The sequence below is a fragment of the Neopsephotus bourkii genome, unplaced genomic scaffold (assembly GCF_033783945.1).
Source record: "Neopsephotus bourkii isolate Nb327-2 ecotype Australia unplaced genomic scaffold, CSIRO-AGI_Nbou_v1 NB_1767, whole genome shotgun sequence".
NCBI lineage: Eukaryota > Metazoa > Chordata > Aves > Psittaciformes > Psittacidae > Neopsephotus > Neopsephotus bourkii.
Window position 1 is genome coordinate 3,872,508 of NW_026902241.1, and position 10,899 is coordinate 3,883,406.

General features: G+C 46.1%; 1 protein-coding gene across 4 annotated transcripts in view; it reads right to left on the reverse strand.

Moving 5' to 3' along the window:
- LOC133225774 (SAM and SH3 domain-containing protein 1-like) overlaps positions 1 to 9,237 on the reverse strand; it is a 546,087-nt gene extending 536,850 nt beyond the window's left edge. For 2 of the 4 annotated variants that reach the window (XM_061378537.1, XM_061378535.1), the window contains exons 1-2: positions 9,122 to 9,237; positions 7,519 to 8,605 (exon numbers count right to left, since the gene is read on the reverse strand). In XM_061378537.1, the coding sequence (XP_061234521.1) occupies positions 7,519 to 7,983 (465 nt within the window). In that variant the 5' untranslated portion in view covers positions 7,984 to 8,605; positions 9,122 to 9,237. Of the gene's footprint in view, positions 1 to 7,518; positions 8,619 to 9,121 lie in introns of those variants that run through there. The other 2 variants (XM_061378540.1, XM_061378536.1) reach the window with 2 other exon arrangements.
- Positions 9,238 to 10,899: the final 1,662 nt, after the last annotated feature.

Consider the following 10,899-nt stretch of genomic DNA (forward strand, 5'->3'; position numbering starts at 1 on the left):
TCTCTTTTGTTTTGCAGAACTTTAAGAGAAGATTTTTACTATCTGCAAGTAACAAGCTGAAGAGGCTGGATGAGTCACTGGAGACAGTTTTGGGCCAGCTCAGCTTGCAGACTGCCAGTGTCAGGGAAGGTTCACCCAATTCTCCTCTTCCTGCTGCACAGCCATCCCAAAATAACGTGGCAGTGCTAAACATAGCACCGCCGTGCTCTTTTAATAAACAATGATTCCTGCAGCGTGTACAAGTCACCACATTTGTCAAGATAAGCACATCAACATGAGATGTCATATTAGCCTAGACAAAGATATTGAATCAGATAGCTTTGTCAAACACTAAGCAAAGGGGCTTGTTCAAACTGACAAAGCAAGGAATTTAAAAGTTGAACCTACCAATCTAGCCTTAACTCATTCTGTCCTCTCCTGCTGTGGAAGAGTCTCAAACCAGTAAGGGAGCACCTGTAAGTGACATAATAAATTCACTCATGATTTGCAATAACAATATTCCTGTCACTTCAAACCCCTGTGCTGCACTTTTCAAAATTTCTATAATGGCTGTTAGTATGTTTCAGATTATGGATATGGATCTATATACCTTAGTGGTTAGAGACTCTTCATAATAACATATGCACAGAAGGTATAACTAACAAGCAAAATTAACAGGCATAACTAATTACCATATAGACAAGTTACTGGCTATTCCTTGACTTCATTTTAGTTACTTATATGTAAGGAAGTTTAATCATAAGGCAATGGACAAAGATGCGGCAGTAGTGGGTCTCAGTCCTTCATCTGTCTGAATTTTTTCATTACTTTAGGCAAAGTCTTCAATTTCACATCTGAAATCAGAGACACAGCTGCCCCTTATATAATGGTATATGTGAGATAGTGATATTGGTCATAAGCAGAACTAGAAATATGTTCCAAAAGATTACTTTGCTGGTGAGAAATTATCTTGGTTTCTTTGGTATTCCTCACCCATGGTTGGGTGTATGGGCTTCATCATCCTCCATATGGCAGAGACAGAAGCCCTGGGGGTGGCATTATCAACAGAAATATTTTCCTTTAAATGTGTTTTCTCCTCAAGAAGACTTACAATCAGCAAACTTATTTAAAACAAGACAGGTTTATCGGTGCGCGGAAGTGAAACTGGCAGTTAAGATTTCTGCCACTCCAGACAGAAGTCTGACTGTATTGTGTCCTTTGGGGGAAGAAAAAGCCTTCAGGGAACTGCATGATGCCAGGCCAGAGACCTGTAAGTTTTGCTTTTCATTCAAGCCTGGAGCTGTGTGGAGGATGAAGGAAGGATCCCCCTTTCAGAGGAACTGCTGCTCACAGTGGCAGGCTGCTCAGCCCCACACAGTTCTTCAGAGATGAAAGCCACACACTGCCCTTCTCCTCTGCCACCTTCCACCACCACCAGAGCTGAGAAAATACACTTAACACGATCCTAGAAAGGGGGTGAGAAAGCTGTGGCACTGATACTATCCTCTCTCAGGGCTCCACCTTTAATATACCCAGATGGGATCTTCCTCCCCTCAAAACTGAGAGATAATGAAAAACAGGAAGATTTACATTGAACATTTCCAGAGGAAATTGAATACACTTTAAAATATTCAGGAACAATTCAAATGCAAATACAGCGCAGTACTGTATTATTCATATTCTGCAACATTTTGCCATAAAGGTCTGATTGGAAGAAGATCTTTTCCAGTTTGTTTTCTGGGAGGTTAATAAACCGGGGCTTTAAAACAGCCGTCCAATATATGAGGTCCTATATTTTCTTTAAAAGAAATAGAGTTACAAAGTCAAAGGCAAATTCAGTGGTTTCTTAAATAAAATATGTTTTCACTTCCTCAACATTGCCTGTAGCTTTGCTAATTTATTGTCATGAAAATATTGTTACTACTTAACGCATTAGTCCTTTTGTCAATAGGCAGTTTTCCCCAAGGCATATTTGAGAATGCTCTGCTAAACAGAGTTGATGCAGTTATTCCAAAGCAGCCAGGTCTTTAGAAAAAGGCTTGTGTTTAATTCTAGTGTAGGTGAGTGTTGTCATTCCTTCAAAGCACAATATTTTTAATTCACTGAGTTCACTTGTGCAGATACCTATAGCACTGAGTACATTATCCAGCCCCAGACTCAGACTGAACAAGTGTATTTTAAAGCAGTATTGCTGGCACCTTTTCCTCTTAACATTTAACTTATGTGAAATATTCCTCATTTTGTAGTGGCAAGGATTAAATGAACATTTAATCAGAACCACAAATCTGTGCTGTATCATCAGCACAGAACTTGCAAAAATGCAGATGGGTATTTAAGCAGATATTCACTTGGATCTGACTTCTTACTTTTCTACATCTGCTTGAACATTTGAGATTATGACATCAAATGCAGCTGAATTTTTAATGTTCTTCATGAACATCACCATGACTGACAATGAGATCACGTACACATACATATGTCACACTACAGTTTTATTCTCTCTAACAAATATTGAAATCTGCATGAGTATAACTTTACTGAGGTTAAGTAAATCATCTTAATTAGAGTGGGAGCTTCTAATGCATGTATGTTTTCAGTGAGTTTTTAATGCATTTGCAATCCTCTGCAGATGAAAAACTGAATAAAGTTCCTCAAGAAACAGGTCAGGCCATTAATTTCAATCAGAAATAGTAATGAAATTCCAGTAAACTATTAAATGTCACTTAATCTATATTTCAGATAAATAGAATACTTAATTTTTGTTGGCATGTTCCACAACAAGGCACCCTACTTGTCTTTATATTGACACAACTGGTGCTCCTCTGCTTTCCCCACCACAGTGACATTTAGTGACATTATTCCTGCTGAAACCCAGCATGGACATAATCCATTTTGCAACAAGCCCATTAAGGCAAGAAGTGTCTCTGTATGGAGGTAAAGGCTCTACTTCCTCTAATCTGGCTGGTTGAGACTAGTGCTATGCATTTCTTTGTTCATCTTCGCTGGAATCCAAGGGGATAGCTCATTTTGGTTTCCCTCTGCCAGTAGTTCATCCTCCCAGAACTTCTATATGGCAAAAGGACACTAATATTATTTCTACACTGGGCATAATTAAGTTCCTTATTAAGGACAGAATTACAACTATCAAGGTTATTTTTCTTATGCAGCTATATGTTTTGAGATGACACAGATGTTTCACTTGACCAGGAGAGGTACCATGGGTTCTTGTTTGAAGGGTACTCAGGCCCATCACCTCCACAATAAGTTTCTTAGATGTATGACACTTCTAAGGCTATCAGCCAGCAGCAGCAGGAGTGAAACTAAAACAGAAGACTTTGAGTATTAAGGAGCATTACCAACATGGAACGAAATCTGACTTCTGGAGAGTTCTCCTCAGTTACAGCTGTATTCTTTGGCTTGTATCTGGAAAATACATAAGATGCGGTTTGAAGAGATGAGGCCTCCTTCTAATTCTCCAGAGAAATAAGATGGTTTGTGATAATTCTCCGTGTCTGAAGTCACCCACACACATGGCTTCAATTCAAAGTTTGCACATCTTTAAGAGATTTATTAGGAGATTTAAGTAGTTGTTAGTAATTTCTGTTGACTGCAATCAAACTAAGTTAAACTAAAATCTACCATGTCAATATACATTTCTATCCTTCCAACTCTGCTGTCTCACCCTTTATCTGAAAATACAGTGACAACACTAGAAGAACAGCGAAAAGATGCTTTTAACATTTCCAAAGCCATATCCAATGCTCATTTTTGATCCGTTGATGTGTCTATAGCTCAGGCAGCTAGCAAGAAGGTATAAACAAGACACAGGAGTGGTGCGTCCAGTTTCCAGGGATGTTTAAATAAAAAAATAAATCAAAAATTGTCTGAGAACTACATAACTGTGTTCTTCAGGTAACAAGTAAAATGCATACACATGTATGTATACATGCAGACACAGAGGCATGCTCCTCCATTCAGATACTATTTTCCATTCATAGACATTAAGAGGAAAACATGATAGCATCCTCCGTGTAAGCCATGGAGGGAAGTAGGTGGCTAGTTAGCCACTCAGCAGCACCAGAAATGCACATAGATGTCAAACAGGCCAGTGTCTAGTGCCCTGCTCTAAAGTACCAGCACAACTATCTGTAGATGGACATGTAATAAATGCATATAAAATCTTGACACAAGCCTCAAGCCGATTCTTTAATACTGTTCACAGCAGAGAACGCATCCAGTTTCTTTCACCATGCAGAAGTCTGTACACCACATATTCTATATACAAAGTATAATACAGGTTGATTAAACTATGTCCACAATTTTCTAAAGTATTTTTTAAGAGACACTGTCATAATACGACTCTTTCCTAAATGAAAGAATACAGTATTTCATTTTTCTTGCCCTAAACGACATACAATGAATAATTTACAGTGACGTGATCTTTGCTGTTCCCTGTAAGCCGTTTTGGAGATGGATTGCTACAGTGGGTGGCATTCAGAATAATACATGTTGAGCAACGCACACTCAAATCTTGCCAGTTTTATGGTTTCTTACAACATGCTACAATGAGAAGTGATTCACGCAGAGGAGATGGAGCAAGTTTTTCTATTACTATAAAAAAATGATGTTATATGCATTTATCATCCAAAATAAATACATTGACACTACAGGATGAAATGAAACTAGGAAAGTAAGCTTGGTTACTCTATTTCAAAATATTGCATTTAGATTAAACAATTAAAGATGAGTGATGCGCAGTATAAGATGAGCTTGCTCTGATGCCCATCAAAATAAAATAAGGTGAGATAAAGAAGAAATTAGCACCAAAGATTTTAATTTCCTGATGTCTCATGTTGCCATCTGAGAAATTTTACAACTCCTGTGGAGGAGGTAAAGAAGAGAGAAGGTAGAGGATCCACTTGGTAAGAGGGACCTGGTCACCATAAATATACATGAAGTCAAAAGGAAGAAGTAAAATGTAGCTATGCAGGTGAGCAATGTGTTGTAGCTATACCGATAAGCCAGAACTTCCATAGTTGTTCTTTCATCCAACATACATACCAGCAATTTCAGAAAAGTGTCAGTCCAATGACATAACACTTCAAAGGAAGGGGGGGGGGGGGGAAATCTCTATAAAATGATACAGTAACTTTTGGAAGATGCTGTACTTAGAGTAAATGTTCATGGATGTATTGTTAGATTTGACCACTGTCCTATCAGATTTATTACACTGCCTCTGACAATGTCATCAGACAGATGTTTCAGGAAAAGAGTACAAATCATAGAATCATAAAATGGTTAGGATTGGAAAGGTTAAGAAAGTTGGGGCTGTTCAGCTTGGAGAACAGAAGCTTCATGGAGACCTCATAGCAGCCTTCCAGTATCTGAAAGAGGCCTACAAGGATGCTGGAAAGGGACTCTTCATTAGGGGCTGTAGTCATAGGACAAGGGGTAATGGGTTCAAACTTAAACAGGGGAAGTTTAGAAGTGGTGAGGCACTGGAACAGGTCGCCCAATATAGTGATAAATGCTCAGTCCCCGGCCATGTTCAAGGCCAGGTTGGTGTTCCAGAGTTCGAGGATTCCAGGTGAGAGAAAATGAGAAACAAATAGAGAACTCACAACTAGTTTATTAATATAGGAAAACATAGAGATAGTAAAGGATACTTCTGATGTTTGGTTATCTTACCAACCCCAAGGACCCTATGAAGACAATCAGGAAACCAGCTCCGAGAATCATCATCACAGTGCAAGGTGGCAGGCTCAACCTTGGTGGGCATCCCCGTGGGGGCATTGACCTGGGTGGTATGAGGGTATGCCTCCCCCGCATTGCATGAGGCTCGGGCTTTTATACTGACAAAACTGCACACTCATTCTGACGCAGGGGCCAGCCTATGTTGGAAGAAGTGGCTAACTATATCTAGAAAGGTCTCCAAGGGTTGAGACTTTTCTGGGGAGTTCTGAAGCAGAACTTTCAGGGTAGGAACCAAAGCTGGACTTTCCAGGGAGCAGCCAAAGCAGACTCTCTAGGGAGGGGCCAAAGCGGACAAACAGTACTTTTCTTTGTGTGTTTTACCACGGACCATTACCTATTGCTCCTGACACAGTTGGGCAGAGCCTTGGGTGACATGGTCTAGTGTGAGGCATTCCTGGCCACAGCAGGTGGGTTGGAACTACATAGTCTTAAGGTCCTTTCAAACCCAAACCATTCTGTAAATATCTCAAACCAGTCAACTGTGCTCTACTTGAGAAGTAACTATTGGTCCTCTATCACCAAGCTCTTAAAAGACTGGAGTCCTGAAACTTGCTGCCTTATCAGTCTTATTACCTGCACTTCCACATTGTTACCCAAGTCGATTTTTTTCTCATTATCCTCACACTCAGGTCCTCTAGAGCAGGTAACTATTCTCAGTTTTAATTCCTCACATTTCTGTAAAGCCAGAAGTACAGACTTCCCCACCACCTTGCCTCCATACCTTCATAAGCTTCTCAGAGGTAAAAAGTACTCAAAAGTTGAAGGTCTACTTCAACTGCTCAGTCTTTCTGAAAAATCAGACTTCAAACCATTAGAGAAAATACAGGCAACTTGGGTCATCCAACAACTTTGAAGCACTTCATTCTGAACTCAGAAGCAACCATGAATTATAATACCTTATTTTCTTTCACAAATCATCCATGGTATTAGTCGTTTATGTGTTATTTATTCTGCATATAGCTTTTTCAGCAGGAAACCTACAGAAAACTTTAGATATACCGATTTCTATCTTCCAAACCACACGAGTCTTAGACTTTAACCTTTCAAAAGATAAGAATTAGGTAAATATCTGTGTTTCATCAACCTGGAATGTACTATTCCAAGACCTGCACTTTCCTGGCCTTTCAGCAGACCATGTGTTGTAGAGATAGACAGACCTGTCCTGGAGCAGCTGATGAACAGGTCTCACATTCACCAGTCACTACCATCCTCCAATAAATAAATTCAGGAAACAGAAGAAGTTGTTTCTCCATCCAGATTACCACTTGCTTCACCAGCCATTTCGCCAACAGAAACTGATACTAAAATATGACCTTTAACAAAAGATTTAAAAGAAGCCATCACTCTCCAACACAATGGAGAAGTTTCACAGGACAGAAAAGCAAACAAACAAAAACTAAGCCTGCCCTGTCAATTTCTGCCTTCACGCCCCGAACACTCAGCCTGGACTAAGAGAACCGGTTAAGGTAAAATAAATGCAACACCAAAAGGCAGTGCAATGCTGCACCACCCCATAAATCCACACCAAGCCAACAAGCATTGCAGATCTGACCTGTATTGGCCCCACTCTTCTCACACCTGGCTGGTGCTAAGTCCTTACCATGTTTCCTCTGAAAATGCCACCACTACAGTAGAAGATAAACAGAACCAGGTCCCTCATCTTCAGCTGGATGCCACTCAACCTCCTGTTGCCAGCGGGAGGCCCGCACCAGCGGCCACCACCGCCCCAGAACAGCCGGGTGGCCCAGCCCCTCCTGAGGACAGGTGCGGCGGGAACCCTCTTACCTTGTTGGAGTAGGGGGGTTTACTCAGGTTGATGCCGTCTCGGATGAGCTTGTCCCTGATCATGATCTTCAGCTTCAGCCTGGGGTACGCGGTGAGCCCCCCGCCGCCGCCCGCCCGCCGCCGCCCGCCGGGGCGGTGCCGGGGGTCCGCCCCCCGCCGGGCCTCATCTTGCCCCGCCACCCGCCGGGGGCAGCGCCCGGTGCCGGGGGGCGCCAGCCGCGGTGGCGGCTGCGGCTCCAGGGTGAAGTACAGCCCCGCCGCTGTCTCGTCCGCCTCCTTCAGCCGCCGCACAGCTTCGTGGATCCGGCGGCGGTGGTGGGGCACTGCCACGCCGATGGCATCCAGGTCCGGGTCCCCGATTTGCTTGCAGACCTCCAGGTCGTCGTAGCCATTGTCGACGAAGGACTCAGCGTACTGGGGGAGCTGCAGGGTCTTCAGCCACTCATAGACTATGTTGGTGCACATGCTGGTTCCAAAATAATGACTGCAACTTTCAGCACCGAAGCCAGCCTCCCCCTTTCCACGCCTCTCCAAAGGAAATAAACCCACAAAACCTGCGATGCAACTGAAAGATCTCAAAATCAAGGTCAAGATACCAACATCCACCAGGAGAAAAATAAATAAATAAATCCTTAAAGCAGATCAGTAGGGCACAGCAAGAAACGCTGAACAAATCCGTGCTGTTTATTCCTCCTCCTGTTTTCCTACCGCCAAGTACAGCCGCTTTCTGCCACCGGAGAAGGGAGCCTCGGACTAGAGAGAAGCGAACCGTAAGGGTGCATCCCCTAAAAGCCCAAGTCGCTGCTGCACAACATCCACCCACTTTCTCTGGAAGTAATTCGCAGTCGCTGGGGTTTTTTTCCCCTCTTCCTTTCACTGTTAGTTTCTGTTTCTGCTTGTGTCTCACCTTCCTGCGCTCTGTCGCATGATGAAGCTGTTTACTGTGGGGAGCTGCTTTGGTACCCGATTAGGCTGGGGAGCACGGGGCTCCCGCACGCTCGGCCAGCACGGGCAAGGCTGCAGCGTGTGGTGCCCGCCTCTCCCGGGTCTCTCCCAGCAGCGGGGGCATGCGGCGGCTCTTGCTTTCCTTTGAAAAGGGTCCTTTCGGATTAAGAGTAAAAAAAAAAAAAAGAAGGAAAAAGGGGAAAAAAATAGATAAGAATCCCACTCACTTTTCCGAGTTACTTTCCCAGTTCCCCTTCACCCCCGGGATGATGGTTAAACAGGCTTCGCCGACAGTGAGCCCCCAAACTGCTTTCCAACCCCACTTTCTCCGCGCTACTGGCAGCAGTGCCCTCTTGTTCCCTCCGGGGCAGGCTGCCCCACTCGCGGCGCGCACAACTTTCCCCGCTTTCCCCTATCAACGCTACCCCTCCCGCCGCTGCCCGCAGCCGCCCCGGGGAGGAGGAGGATGAGGCAGTGGCGGCGGCGGGGCCGTGCGGACAGCCAGCGCTCCGTGCATCCTCCGGCGGCTGCGGATGAGCTGATCTGCGACAGGTCACTGGCGCTCCCCCCTCCTCTCTCGCTAGTGGCGGGGCTTTCCCCTCCTGCCAGCGGTACCCCGGCGCGGTGCTCCCCTCCCAGGTCCTCCTTCCTCCCCTACCCCTGAGGCGCCTGACACGCCGCCAGCAGATTTCCTCCGGCTCCTCCCGGTGCTCCGTGTGCGGCTTCTCCCCGCTCCTCCTCCGCCCCCGTCACCCCGCTGCCAGCCCCCTCCCTAGCTTTCCCCGGGGCCTTTTCAACTTTCCCCGCGGCAGCCCTCTGTCTGTGCCGCCGGCCGCCACTGCCAGACCCGCCGGGCCGTGGGCACGGCAAGCCCGGCCGGGCAGCTGCGGGGGGTTGGCTGCCTCCGCTCCGCAAGCTCTCCCGCGGGCTTGCCCGTCCCCCTTCCCCGGGAGGTATGGGCAGGCACCGCGCCGAGGAGGCACGGCCCGGGGAGCTGCCCACCCAGCGCCCTTGGGAAAGCCGGACCGACGGCTGTGGCGGCACCGAGCCCCTTCTCGCCAGAAGGGCGACCCTTCGTGGGCAGAGCGGGGCTCTCAGCTGGGACAGGCGTCCCCCCGCGTTTCCCGAAAGCAGCGAGGAAGGGCGGGAGACGCTGGTCCCGCTCTCCCACCCGCCGCCACGAGCTGCCCGAAGCCGGCGGAGATGCCGCACACTGTCCGCCGTGATAGCCCGGCAACGCCTGGCTCGCAGCGCCCCCGCCAGGCCGCTGCGGGAAGTGCCCCCAGGCCCGGCCCGGCCCGGCCCCAGCCCGCCGCCACACCCGGACAGGCAGGAGTCAGAGTGGGGTGGGCGGGGGTCCCCTCTTCCCTCGGCCACCGCAGTGGGGGTGAAGCTTGGTTCCCGCTGCCGTTTCCATTTAAAACAGGTTGAAACTTGTTTTCTTAGGAAAATCCCTTTCCCTCAGCGGACCCTTCAGGCCCGATATGAGGGGTGAGAGGTAGTCAGGGCACTTTGGGCTGACCCTGCCCATCAGGTCCACTTAGAAGGGGATGGGCACTGGCAGGGACAGTCCTGCTCGGACTGAGGGGAGCTGGGGAACGACGGTAGGTTACCCACCATGCTTCCTCACAGCACAGGGGTGCTGAAGAAGGGACATGCTCCCTTTTGCTATTTAGTGAGGTTTGTTTGTAGCAGGTTTCCTAAAGGACCTTTTTTAGCAGGTAGGGCTGCATTTGTCCTGGGCCTTCATAGTAGTTCATTGTAGGATTATGTGGTGAACTATGCTTAGCAGCATTCTCACAAGAAGCATTATATTGAAAAGAGATTTGAAAAGGTTAGCTGCTTACAAGTGGTTAAAATGCAGCCTCTGAGTATAAAGCCTAGAGTTCACAGATTCACCTGCTAAAAGGGGAGAAAGGGAGGAACAGCATTTTATTCCTTTTAAATTTTTCCATCCCTCTTCTTTTATGTATCTTATTTTCCTTCCAGGCCACATAATATATCAAACCTTTTCAGGCCAGCGGCAGAGATTGAAGCAGCAATTATCTTCTCTTCACAGACCTGGTGAAAGGCTGACAACGCTGGAGAAATTAGCAAGGAGGTTCTGTGAACTGGAGCTGGAATTGATGATGTGAGAGTACATCAGGCTAATCAGGCTTATTGACAGGGCATAAAGAATTATATCATTTTTATGCATACATTTCTTTAAGCATCCTGGAAGACTGTTAAGGTATTGCAGATGTTATGGTTCAGATGCACTTGGTAAACTGCGGGTCTCCCACCTGTAAAAAGGTAGGATCCTTAGACTCTTATGGTACAGAAGGAGGAGAAGTCTGTCCTGGGTTCACCCCATGGGAGTGTGGAGTTTGGCATCAGGTTACAATATTGTAACTTAGACAGGGGAATTTCAGTTAGGTATAAGGAAAAAGTTTTTTA